At 41.7% G+C, this 13,772-nt stretch overlaps 1 protein-coding gene across 2 annotated transcripts in view; it reads left to right on the forward strand.

The window, feature by feature from the left end:
• Positions 1-13,772, forward strand: part of MYH15 (myosin heavy chain 15) — a gene marked incomplete at both ends in the record, with an annotated part of 46,424 nt that overhangs the window by 14,711 nt on the left and 17,941 nt on the right. For both annotated transcript variants that reach the window (XM_080613602.1, XM_080613603.1), the window contains 15 exons: positions 148-297; positions 1,282-1,452; positions 2,521-2,700; positions 3,970-4,102; positions 5,930-5,997; positions 7,169-7,256; positions 7,485-7,602; positions 7,913-8,036; positions 8,750-8,886; positions 9,230-9,485; positions 9,895-10,137; positions 10,769-10,945; positions 11,466-11,611; positions 12,119-12,209; positions 13,191-13,580. In XM_080613602.1, the coding sequence (XP_080469728.1) occupies positions 148-297; positions 1,282-1,452; positions 2,521-2,700; positions 3,970-4,102; positions 5,930-5,997; positions 7,169-7,256; positions 7,485-7,602; positions 7,913-8,036; positions 8,750-8,886; positions 9,230-9,485; positions 9,895-10,137; positions 10,769-10,945; positions 11,466-11,611; positions 12,119-12,209; positions 13,191-13,580 (2,472 nt within the window). The remainder of the gene's footprint in view (positions 1-147; positions 298-1,281; positions 1,453-2,520; positions 2,701-3,969; positions 4,103-5,929; positions 5,998-7,168; positions 7,257-7,484; positions 7,603-7,912; positions 8,037-8,749; positions 8,887-9,229; positions 9,486-9,894; positions 10,138-10,768; positions 10,946-11,465; positions 11,612-12,118; positions 12,210-13,190; positions 13,581-13,772) is intronic.

Here is a 13,772-nt window from a genome sequence, read left to right on the forward strand (position 1 = left end):
TTAAGCATGCCTTGGTAATTGTAAGAACCATGGTGAGATTTCATTTAAACCATAAGCAGGGATTGAAATAAGCTACAGCTCTGAAATCCTTGTGTTCCACAGTGAATTCTGTTCCACTCAGTGATATTTTTTAAACACCTATTTTAGGTTTTGTATGCTGTTGGAGCCTTATCTAAGGCAGTATATGATCGAATGTTTAAATGGTTGGTGGTCCGTATCAACAAGACCCTGGACACTAAGCTGCCAAGACAGTTCTTCATTGGAGTCCTGGATATTGCCGGGTTTGAAATCTTTGATGTGAGTATTAATGATGTTGGAAGGATGTAAAAGGTACCGAGTGCTAGCTCTTGGGTGGGTATTTCTTTTTCTATATGAACAGAAGGCAAAAAGGTGAGAAAAGCCGTAAAGCAAATAGTGTATATGATTTTACAAGGGTTTTCCATGAATAGGTAGAGAAAACACTCAGCATTTAGCACAGCTGGACATGCTGATAGTTTCTGGGGAGAAAGAGGGTGGTAGTCTTTAGCAAAGCCAAAGCATATCACATGCTTTGGGCTGTGTTTTAGGAGAATGCATTGTTTCCTCTATTTCTCTTTGAGAGAAAGCATCTTTTATAAGGTGTGATATTTCTTCCTTTTTGTATCTCAATATGAGAGCTATATCTTCATCCCAGTATAAGAAACGACTATTTTACAGTGACAACAATCATTCACTGGAACAACCATTCCAGAGACTTGGTAAAGTGCCCATCACTGGAGTTTTCAGGATGTGATATCTGATCTAGGCCCCCTTAAGCACAAAAGGTTGGACCAGATGATCTTTTGAGGTCCCTTCCAACCTGGGCATTTCTGTGATTGTGTCACCATTGTAAAGAACTGTATGTGAGAAAAACACATCACAACTTCTTTTTCTCAGAACCTATGCCTGAAGTGCTTCATGCTGTAGCTGCTATGTGTTGCTATCTGTACGCAGCAGAGCAAAGACCGTGTTGGCTGTGCTTCACAGGACTGGTGCGGCATGCTGCTGAAGGCAAGGCATGTGCATCCTAAGGGACCTGAACAAACCTGGGCATCCTCACACTTTGGAGGACAGTATATGATGCAGCCATCAGCCTGCTACTGAACTCCCTCCTGCTTTACCTTTGGTGTTATGCCCAGTAGTTTCTCAACCAGTTACTGTTTAGAAGGTTTTAGACGTAAACAGTTTCCTTCTTGCTGTTCCACCAAGCCTTTACCATAGTTAACTGTGGTGCAAATGCTTCTTTTTTATCTCCTTCTGCAGTTTAACAGCTTTGAGCAGCTCTGCATCAATTACACTAATGAGAAACTGCAACAGTTTTTCAATCATCACATGTTTGTCCTGGAGCAAGAAGAGTATAAGAAGGAAGGCATTGATTGGGTATTTATTGATTTTGGCATGGACCTGCAGGCCTGCATTGATCTGATTGAGAAGGTATGTACAGGAGCACTAAGGTGTATTTACTGAATTGGTTTTCTTCATGATACTTCCTTGGAAATGTCCTCAAGGCCCAGTGAACGCAGTAGAATAAAGAGCAGGACAGGTTTCTTGCCTTTGCACATGCAATAGAGAATTAAATTAGAATCAGCGTTTGTGGCATTTGTGGCTACTTGGTTTTACCTCTGTATAAGCTTGCCTTACAGAGCCAACAGTAACCACAAGCTGTAACTGTTCATTTGCATGGCCGCATAATCTTCCTTGGTTTTTACTCTTGCCTTTCTCTGTCCCTATTGTTCTTCCATTTACTTTGTTTCACATATGCTTAACATCAGCCTTGCTTGTCAGCTTTTCAGGGCTAATGCTGTTTCAGTCACATGCCCTGTCCCTCTCCCTGTGAGGTTCCCATTTCCCACATTACATGTTGATATGCAAAGTCCTTTGTGCTCTTCCTAGCCCGGAACTATTGCTTCCTTCTCACTGCTTCTCTACTGTAGAATATGCCTTTCTTTTTCCCTTCTTTGTGAGTCTAATGTGGTCCTGGTGGGGACAGCTGTCCTTTGCTGTGCATCTTTCTGCCATGTCCTATGGCATGCATCTGACCTTGCTGATCCGTGAGGAAAAGTGAAATTCTAAGTCTTGCATTAGCAGGACATTTGGAATAGCTGGAAGAGACAGGCTAATTATTAAGTGCTTTTTTCACTTGATCACCTTGTTCACTGGGGTAGGATACCTGCACATGGTCCTAGTCCCTCAAACAACCTGTCTGGTGCTAAGAAGTTAGTTAATCTTTTCCTGGAACATGGATGCTAAAATGCTAGCTAGTCCAACTGTCCTGGAAGGTAAATCAAACCCTTTCTGGAAGTCATCATAAAGCCTCCTAAGGCAAACATGGCCTAATGAATAGTGAAAGGTGTGGTTACTATTTTAACAAAGGCTTCCTCCTCAGGTATAAGAAGAAATTTTGCAGGCTTAAAATTCCATCAGATCAAACCTAAAGGCTGCACAGCTACTGAAAGCAGGCAGCCTTAGCATTTTCCAACAAAGATGCTCTTAAATCCACAGCCATTGGGAATCCTGTCTATCCTTGAAGAGGAATGCATGTTCCCGAAAGCTACAGATATGACGTTCAAAGCCAAACTCTATGACAATCATCTTGGCAAGTCACCTAACTTGCAGAAGCCCAGGCCCGATAAGAAAAGGAAATACGAAGCTCACTTTGAACTTGTTCATTATGCTGGTTCAGTAAGTTCCTCTGCTGGTGGGTAGACTTCACCTTAGAGGTCTTCCAGGTGGGGTTTGGCCCATAGCACACAACAAGGGAGGGTGGGAATGATGAAGAGGGGAAAAGAGGAATAAAAGCAGACATCTACTCTCTCTGCACAAGTATTGCCACACAGTAAGATGCCATCAGTCTCTAGGACACCTGGTCCTTGGATATACAAATAAAACAAAACAGACTGAGGAAAGCTAATAGGTGAAAATATGCCTGGCCTTGACTTCATCACTTTTCCTATAATCGCATTAAGACTAGTGATTAAATAGCAGCAGCGTCTACTTTCCATCTTGGTTCCCTATACGAATGAACGGAGTCATTTCTGCCTAATTTCAGGGAGGGGTAAAAAAACAGGGAAGAGAAAAAAAAGAGGTTTGATATCACTTTTTTTTCACAGTGTGTCAAAGTAGCAAAAGGAAACGTGGTTAAGTCTGTTGGCAAGGTTTTATGAACAGGTCCAGTGACGATGGAGTAAATGGGAATACAATCCAGAACTGTGATACCTGAGCCAAACCCTACCCAGTTTCAAAGCTCTGTGTGCAGAGCAGATGGGCTGAAAGATTTAGAGATGGATACAGGAAATTCTTTGTCAAACTGGAGCTGAGATGAAGCCTGAGCACAGCAGAGCTGGAGCTCACCTGATGCCATCAATTTCAAATTGCAATTTAACATGAAGCTAATTTTGTACTTCATAAGTGAAATACTGCCCATCTTGGTCTTTATCTGTAATTGTTAATGTATTCAGTAAAGAAAATTAGGATTTCTATCCCCTTGGGACACTAATAATGGAACATATTTTCCCACTAAACAGAGCTGTGGTGAAGTCCTGCCGTTGGATTTTTAATCATTAAGTTCCTGCCAGAAAACCTTAATTATTCCGGAGTAGCATGCTGCTGTGAAGTGCCATTATTGCTTGTGCATTTCACACTCCAGCACATATTAGTAGGGATCCTGGGATGCTGATGGCATGTGGTATCTCTACAGCCAACTGCACGGAGTCCATGAGATGTAGGGACCATATAGTTATGAAGGGGTATGCGGGATTCAGATGGTAATTATTAGGAAGAGAGGTTTGGGAACTAGGAAGCAAAGAACTGGAGGGGAAGTGAGGGAAAAATGGGCTGCTGGTACTGCTCTGAGTACCAAGGATCATCAGCTTCAAGCCAAACCATAAAGAACTACTGGCTGCTGTGAAGGGGAACATTTGCAACCTCTGGTTTCTTTCCGATTCGCTGTAGGTTCCCTATAACATCATTGGGTGGCTCGAGAAGAACAAAGACCCACTTAATGAAACTGTAGTAGGCATCTTCCAAAAATCATCTAACAAACTCCTGGCAAGCTTGTTTGAAAGCTATGTTGGTGCTGACAGCGGTAAGCAGAATCAACTCATATGGGGTGTCTTTTGTCTCTGGGATGTGTGCTTAGGAATTAATTTCAGAAACAAAACAATTCTCTCCACTGCAATTGACTCAGTGCTAAATGAGGCAGTGACTAATTATTTAGATTCACGCAGCATCTGTAGGAGTTTGCCAGTTACACCAACGGGGCCATTAACTCAGCTAGTCTGAATGCATAATAGCTCAGAGCAATTTTGGCAAGGAACTCTGTGTGTTGCGAATGCTCCAGTGGGAGTTTGAGCATGCAAGTGTTCAGATACGCAGGCAAGTGTTGCACAAGATATTTCGTGCATAAATGCCTATGAAGTAGAACTAGCTCTGGTTTCCCACACTTGTGGTGCTCCTTGCTATCCACCCTGAATTAAATCTAGACTACAAAATTGAGGAAAGAGCTTTGGAGGATTTTGTTGGGTTTTGTTCGATTAGTGGCAAGTACGCACTGGAAGTACCTGAACACCACTCCACGCTGGCCAAAGTAGATTTTGCTAATACAATCTTCTCTTTTGCTTGCTGTTGTTTGTTTGTTTGACAAGATTAATTTATGTCTAGGAATGTATTTAAGCTGTATGCATTACACAGGACTCTTTTATTTGTGAGAAGTAGCTAGCATCCAGAAAATTGATCTTAAGTGAATAAGACTGCCATTCATTACAAAGATGTAGCTCTTAACGTCCTGAAGTTGCAATCACTTACCAGCCTATTTATTAGTAATCTCATTTCTATAGATGTTGTTGTCATGAATCATAAGACACTTTCTGAGGAAGCAAGCAAGCTGCAGACTTTATAATGTGAATAAGAGATGGAGCTGAATGCAAATAACAAACACTCTGCCACTAGCAAAGTCTTGCAGCTTACTAGCTGCCTACTTGCCTGGGGATATTCCTGTCTGTCAGAATCCTACCTTGCTTTTCTTCAGCATCAGGAGAAAACAACAGCCTGTGCAGATTAGCCTCTTCCAGTCCCAGCAGTGTCACTCTCAAATGGGAGAAAGGCTGTGGATAATTGCATCAAGCACATTGCACTCTTCACTCCTTTTATGTTGACTACTGTTGACAAGTGACAGAATGCCTGACCTCCTGGGAATGATCTAATAGTCCGGTGTTTAGAAAGCTGCAGCAATCGCTGTACATTTCTGGGTCATGTTTGGCTCTTGTGAAACTTGGTAAATGTCATGTCAGGAGCTAGCATTCTGTTAGAGGATCAGAGTGATTTTGAGACTGCAGCTGTAAGCAAAATTCAGGGGATGTCAGGTTACTATATTTAATATTACAAATATCCGTTTTCCTCTATTCTAGACTAATGTTACTTGTGCAAGTTCAGTGTCTGTATAGCAGACACGTGAGGGTCAGTGTCTCTACAGTCCAATGTACAGTCTAGATTTTCCATGAGCATTGCTGTTCTTCAGCTTTTTCTCCATCATCTCACCCTATGCGCTGTTTAACGAACGATGAATACCTTCATTTTGTTAAAAGTTGGTTTTCCACCTTATTCATATTTATGGACTTTCTGCATGACAAGTGATGCTTTGTAGATCTGAAATGCAAATGCAATCCAGGAAGCTTACAGTGGTCTGACACAAATCCCAAGCATGGACAGAGAGCTGCAAGCTTGGGATATATCACACTTGACGTTCAGAATGTTTTGTATTGTATTTGAGCAATCAGAGCCACCAAGTCAGTAGCTGTGCCTTCCATCCAAAGGGAATTGCACTAGTAGAACAGTTGGTCTCCCATGCCCTGCCTGCCCCCCTTACTGAGATGGAGACTGTGACTTTTTTAATCCCTTTTTTTTTCCCTCTTAGCTGACCAGGGTGGAGAAAAGAAACGCAAGAAAGGGGCTTCCTTCCAAACAGTGTCCTCATTGCACAAGGTTGGTTTGTCTCTTCCCTCCTGATGGTTTTTGTTAAGACAATACATTGAAGAGGAGTGTTAAGGATTGTAATGGATGAAAACATTTACATCCAACATCAGAATTTGATTCAGGGCCTGGGTTGTTTGCCTTGGCTAAGTGAATACAGCTATTAAAACTCCATGTATTAGGGGTTGCTCCATTTTATCTTCTTTGAGCATTCAGGAGATTAAGTGGGGTTTATTCTATTAGAGAAAATATCACAAAATGTTGTGAACAAACTTTATCGTTTATTCTGTGGCTTATATCTTCATGTATGTCGTTGGAATAGGACCTGATGACAAGTTAATTTCCTAGTACCTATCCGATTGCTGATTGTAATTGGATCTTAGGGTTAGAGCAGTCATGGGAAACAGAAGTTGTTGAATGGAGTGGCACAAAGCCTCTTTTTTCCTGAGTAATTCCCTTCTACTGGGACTGGCACATGCTCCTGGTGGAAGCTGTTGCTAGGACCATGTCTGCAGAAAAATGGGGCCTGTAATTTGCCATTAGTACCATTTCTTATGGGTAACACTGAAAAAGATATAATGTAGGTAAACCTCAGGTAGGGAAGGAAGTAGTTACCTCCCACTAGTCATGTCATTCTGTCTTGTTTGGAGGTACTCCTTATGAAGGGAAATCACAGGAAATTGAGACCTGTATCTTACCAGTTGAAGAAGTGTAAAGATAGCTAAGCATCACTCAGGCAGTAATTTAATACTCCCCAAATAGAAGCACACTTACTTTCCAGCACATGAGGATCTGCTAACTGCTAAGCTCAGGTTGAATCATTTGTCATCCTCACTGAGTGGGGAAGTGAATAGGCAAAAATGCAGTTGGCTTTACAGAAACACTCTGCAGGATGATACTGCATCTTGCTTGCTGTTCATCTGGTTTCTGACATTTCTGGGGTTGTAAGCAAAACACGTGTCTTCTTAAGGCTCTGCTAAAGCTGATGTGGTTTCCTATAATTAAGTTAATTCATACTTTGAACAGAATTATGTGTAATAATTCTGGTAAGCTTCTAATTTTGTTGGAGGCTATTTAGAGATATGACTTTAATAAACTTATCAACCAATAAACCAAGGAAATAAGTGTTTGGAATCCCACTAAACCACTGAAGCTAATTGTGTTTTTCATATGTCTGTTCTAGGAAAATTTAAATAAGCTGATGACTAACCTAAAATCTACATCCCCTCACTTTGTACGATGCATTATCCCCAATGAATCAAAAACTCCAGGTATGGAAAACAAAACAGTCTTACAACTTTGTATATTCTAACTATGTCATTCCAATAGTTACTCCAAAGTCACCAGAATGTATTTACGTGTTGTCTGTGTTGTTCACCTTATCCAATGGTGTTGCTTTTTCAGGAAGTGACACCTCACATTTTCCAGTTCCTTCAGTCAAATGAAGATTAAGCCCAATGGAGAAGCTCCAGTAATTTATCCTTGTTTTTTCCCTGTAGGTGAAATGGATGCTTTCCTTGTCTTGCATCAGCTCCGCTGTAATGGTGTCCTGGAAGGCATCCGCATTTGCCGTAAGGGTTTCCCAAACAGGGTGCTTTATGCTGACTTTAAACAAAGGTAATGCAGAGCTGGGTTGTCTCCTGTCCTAACCCATCAGTCAAAATAAGCAAAGCATGTCTCCTCATTTTTATGCTGAGGTATTTTATTCCATTCAAGCTTATTTTCTATTCAGTTTGCCTGAACATGAAAGGCAGAATTCTGCTCTTGCTTGTATCTGTGTAGATGCAAAGTAGGAAATTACTCTGATTTGATTTTAATTTTAAATTATTATTTTTTAGGTTCTGGGGTTTTTTTAACTTTGGGCTAAGATTGGGGGTGGGCAATAATCTAGACCAATTTTTACTCATTGCTCATCTGTTATTAACAGATACCGCATTCTGAATCCAGGCGCGATCCCAGAGGATACATTTGTGGATAGCAGAAAAGCTGCTGAAAAACTGCTGGCATCTTTAGATGTCGACCATAACCAGTATCGTTTTGGACACACCAAGGTAACCAGCAAAGACCATCATTGCTTATGTGAAGAGAAAAGTGAGAGACCTAATATCTAATTTGCCAAATAAGACATTATACAGTTTCTGGTGGTGGCGATTAATGAAGAGTTAATAATACAAGAAACCAGCAATACAGCAGCAAAGTGATACTATTTTTAAGCTGTGATAGTGTAAATTAATTTCTTTGGCTCAAGCTTCCATGCAGCTTATATTACAGCAACACTAAAATTGGACGCAGCAGCAGCTGATGCTCCATGCCTCACCCCGCATGAAACAATAGCTAATGTAATATATACAATATAATCTAGGTACAATCAAACAGAGATGGACCACAAAACGAGCTGCAGATTTTGAAATGGGACCATGCGCAATTATGACATGATCCTATTAGCAGGGATCTCTGGAGCTGGGAGTTGTGGTTCAGCTGACCTGCTCTGAACCTTGCCACTGTTGAAAAGTACCGTGGCAATAAAATTGTAGCAATAAAATACTTTGGCCTCTTCAAAGCTGGGGAGATGAGACCTGGTTTTAAAGTATCTTTGGGCCTGTACAGTGCAGTCCCCGGTGTAAGTAGCATTTGGCCCTTTATACTCTTTGACTTTATGTTGTGTCAGTAAAAACACCATTCTTCTGAAGGATTTCAGTGAGGTCAGTGTAACTCAAGAACTCAGTCTTTAGCTATGGTGAAATGACATCTGTGTATGTACCAGGTGTTCTTCAAGGCTGGTCTCTTGGGCCACCTAGAAGAAATGAGGGATGAGAGACTGGCGAAAATCTTGACGATGATCCAGGCAAGAGCTCGTGGCAGACTGATGCGGATTGAGTATCAGAAGATAGTGGAGCGCAGGTATGAAGGCACCTTCCTAAATCTTAGCGGATAATAGTCATTACCATTTAATTGTATGTTGAATAAAGCCATTATGACAGTCCCATAGGCTATAGCTCACCCTAAATTAAAGGTCTAAAGTGGACGTGTGATAAAAATAACAGCAACTGTGTAATAATTGCCTGCAATTCTGGTGAAAATCAAGAGAGATGGAGGAAGTTTCTTGTATAGCTTGGAACTCAGTACGAGTTTCTAATGTTATTGAGAACAAAGCCATAATACTGACTGAAAATGAAAAAAGATGAATCTCACTTTATCAATTCATGCTAAGCTTTAGGGAATTTTGTTTGTTTCCTTAAACCAGGGATGCCCTTCTTGTGATTCAGTGGAACATCCGCGCTTTTATGGCTGTGAAGAACTGGCCCTGGATGAAGCTTTTCTTTAAGATCAAGCCTCTTCTGAAGACCGCAGAAACTGAAAAGGAGATGGCCAATATGAAGGAAGAGTTCTTGAAGCTGAAGGAAGCCCTGGAAAAATCAGAAGCCAGGAGAAAGGAACTTGAAGAAAAGCAAGTCTCTCTAGTTCAGGAAAAAAATGATTTGCTTCTCCAGCTCCAAGCTGTGAGTGGACACATATATTCATGTGTTTATGGTGTTCTTTGAAACTCAAAGGCTTACAGACCAGACTGTTAGTGCAATTCAATTAAACTAAGCTGTTGCTCGTGTGAGGTGTTGTAGCATATAACCAGGTGGGTTAGCAATGAAAATCTTAAGAGGTTCTGTCCAAGGCAATGTCCATGGCAGTTAGATATGGAAAAGTCTTATATGTCACTAGTCATGTTTACCATTGTCTCATCCTGCTCCACTAATTACTTGTCAGTTTTGTCTCCTGAAATCAGGAGTATGAAATTCTCCTTATGCTTCTCTGTAGCGCTGGATCAGGCTGTCTGACCACTTACAGGATAGGGGACAAGCAAGGAATTAAAAAGGCCAGGCAGTCATTGCTGTCCTCTTCCTTGTGCCACACCAGGAGCAAGACACTCTGGCAGATGCTGAGGAACGGTGTGACTTGCTCATTAAATCCAAGATTCAGCTGGAGGCCAAAGTCAAGGAACTGACGGAGCGGGTTGAGGATGAGGAAGAGATGAATTCTGAGCTGACTTCTAAGAAGAGAAAATTGGAAGATGAGTGCTCTGAGCTCAAGAAGGATATTGATGATCTGGAAATAACACTTGCAAAAGTAGAGAAAGAGAAGCATGCTACTGAAAACAAGGTACCTCTAGGACTTCACCATGTATTCAAAAGAGGTTGGGTATAGATTCAAAAGAGATTGGGTATGGATTACCTTTCTGACGAGACCTACCATTCTTCTGTTGGTTTTACACTGACTGTTACACAGGCCACACTGAAGGATCAATATATGCATAATTATTAGACCTTATGAGGGAAAACGTGTTAACTCTGAGCCCAAAGTTTCCCTTTTTCTGGAGTGAGTTTTGCTGCATTTCAGCCAAAGAATTATGTCTAGTTTGTGCATTTTTAATTACATAATTTTCTGCTGTAACAATGAGTTCTTCCAGTTCTTCTTCTCAGAGCCTGTAAATGTAAAGCTCATCTCCTCCTTCTCCCAGAGAGAATCAGGGGCTGGAGTCCAACACAATGAGAATGACACTGAAAAGAATTTAATATATTTGAAAGAATGGACTAAATCCACAACAAGAACTGGCACACACTGGCTCCCTGATGGCAATTTCACTCAAAAATCCACAGGGGGCAAGGAGGGAGAGATCCCTTTCTTTCCATTGTCTTCCTGCATCCAAGTTCAGTACAGACAGTCATTTGAGCCAGGTTATAATAACCCCTTGCTTCAAAGGCCTACAAATACCTCTTTCTTTCTCACACAGGTCAAAAATCTGACAGAAGAAATGGCAACTCTTGATGAGAATATCAGCAAACTCACTAAGGAGAAAAAGTCTTTGCAGGAAGCTCATCAGCAGGTTCTGGATGACCTACAAGCAGAGGAGGACAAGGTCAACACACTAAGCAAAGCTAAAGTGAAACTGGAACAGCAAGTGGATGATGTAGGTTGGCTCTACCTCCATGTTTTCCCAGGGTTGTTTGTCCACCCTTAACAGTTTTCATGAGCCTGGAATGTTGCAGATCTTTGACCTGTATTCCTGTCCCTTTAGAAATAATCGATTTAGAAATGCAGTCCATGTACTGTCTGTAAAAGGTATAGTCACAGAAATACTATAAGGCATTATCTGTGTAGCTCAGCCTCTGAAAGGAGTGCAATAACAAGGGGAAATCCTCTCAGTTTGCATCAACAGTGTAACTAGCATGGAGTCAAACAGAACTTTGCTAGTAAGAGAACTGTAATGCTTGCACAAATGTAAAGCATGGATAACCCTTATGTTACATTTCCATAGCCCATATACCCACTGGCTGCTAGAAAACAAAAAATGCTGATTGGAATGCTTGTACTGAAGTACTTCTGCTTTGCAACTTGCTATTGCTCAGCACAAAACCCGGCTCAGCATACATCTGACTGTTGTAAACTGTTGTGTTCAATATCCTTCATATGTTACTTTGTTCCTAAAGCTTGAGGGCTCACTTGAACAAGAGAAGAAAGTGAGGATGGATCTAGAAAGGGCCAAACGCAAACTGGAAGGGGATTTGAAGCTGACCCAAGAGAGTGTCATGGACTTGGAGAATGATAAGCTGCAGATGGAAGAAAAGCTTAAAAAGTAAGAGACTGATTCTATTATACAAAATAAAGCAATGAAAGCAGTTTCAGAGCCTCAGTGTCATCCCGCTCTGATGGCTAAAAGGAAATTTCACGACAAGTGAGTGCGGAGCCAAAGAGGGAGGGAAAAGTCACTCTTACTTTTGCATGGAATGCCTGAAACATTCCAATTCATGACACTTTCCACCACTGGAAAGAAAAAGGTTATGTATGTTTTTCAGTCTCTAAGCAGTTGTTCACCCTCACTAGCTATGACAGTAAGATCTGACAGTTAAATATATTGATGACACAAAGAACCAGAAATATATTGTCCAAATGCATGCAGAGTCCTGCCTTGGAAACCTCTGCTCGGAGGAAGATGTGCTTTCCTGCAAATTGCAATACACGAGGATTGCTTTAATTTTTAGATGAGTCAAAAGTTTTATTGAACAACTCCTTAAAAATTGCAAAAGCCTCACTTGAAACTACAGGAAGACTTGTCACTGTGGAATTTTCCTTTCCATGGCAGGAAAGAATTTGAAATGAGCCAACTGAATTCCAAGATAGAAGATGAGCAAGCTATTGTGATGCAGCTGCAGAAGAAGATCAAGGAACTTCAGGTTAGCTTGCTTCTTTCTCATATATCTTAGGAGGAGTTTCTCTTTGTGCCTCACTGAAGGGCTTTGTGGAGACTTTTCATGGCTAGCTGCAGCTTGGCTTGGAGACCCAACGTGCTGCAACTCCATAGCTTCCCAGATGAATCCTTTTCCCCTCAGGATGCTTGCTCTATAGTGGTTCCGTCCCAGTCGTACGACATATGACCACAGAATGCTAGAGGTTTTAAGCAAGGCAGGAAGGCCCTGGTGTTGTGTTTTACGCAAACAATATTGTTCCAAACAATATTGTACCCTCATGGACCTGAGGGTAGATGCAGCAGTGATAAGCATGGCTTTGAAATTTAGGGGAAGAACTCAAATGCACAGGAAATTCTCAACCGAAATGAAAAGGCCAAAGAAAGTCAGCACAGTCCAAACCTAATGTCTTGACCCAAAGCTCTGCCTGTTTGTAAATACAGAACATTTGCATAAATTGGTCATAAAGTATAGATTGGTCAAAATAAGTTTCATAAAAAAGAAGAGTGCTCCCAATGAATATTGCTTATTCAAGCAATTCTACACATTCCTGTATTTGAAATCCTGCCTCAGCACTCCTAAAAAGAAGTTATTTTGGTCACAGAACTCTTAAAATGGGAACAATGAGTCCCTTTCAGTGACAATTTGTTGCTGCTACTCCTACTATCAATCAGCTTCTCTCCTGCACTTCGGCTAAATGTCAAGTACATGAGCGTAAAGTTGATGCACTTGACCTATATGTCCTGAACTACAGCTTGTAGAGCAATCTACCGTGAGAAAGATGTGACTCATCATCCTTAGTCTAGTTTAAGATCTGATTTCCCGGCACAAATGGCCAAGTCCTTTACCCTCCATACTCCCGTGTTGTAAAGCATGGGCTGGCAGAGGGTTTAACAATTTGTAAGGTTCTCCGTGGTCTTATGGGAATCATCATGAAGGTGACCAAAGGCATTTGTGTCTCTTTTGTAGGCTCGTATAGAAGAACTAGAAGAGGAGCTGGAGGCAGAAAGAGCTGCTCGAGCCAAGGTAGAAAAGCAGAGATCGGATCTGGCCCGAGAGCTGGAGGAATTAAGTGAGCGCCTTGAGGAGGCCGGTGGAGCCACAGCTGCCCAGCTGGAGATGAACAAGAAGCGTGAGGCAGAGTTCCTGAAGCTGCGGCGGGACCTCGAGGAGGCCACGCTGCACTACGAAGCCACGGCTGCCACCCTGAGGAAGAAGCATGCAGACAGTGTGGCTGAGATGGGGGAGCAACTGGACAACCTGCAGCGGGTCAAGCAGAAGCTGGAAAAGGAGAAAAGCGAGCTGAAGATGGAAGTGGATGATCTGTCATCCAACATGGAGCAGATGGTCAAGGGAAAAGTAAGGGTCCTGAGCCTTCCCACACCCCTAAAGGTCATGTGTAGCTGAGGTTGGTCTGAAGCTTTCCCAGGATACCTGATAGGGCTTCTAATCACTGTATATGCTCAGAGGAGGGATTTTAATCTGGGCCAGGGTCTTTCTGACCTGTGGGTGTGATTTTTAGTATTATAAAGAAGCAGTTTACTTCAGGGT

This window comes from Psittacula echo (assembly GCF_963264785.1).
Source record: "Psittacula echo genome assembly, chromosome: 3".
Lineage (NCBI taxonomy): Eukaryota > Metazoa > Chordata > Aves > Psittaciformes > Psittacidae > Psittacula > Psittacula echo.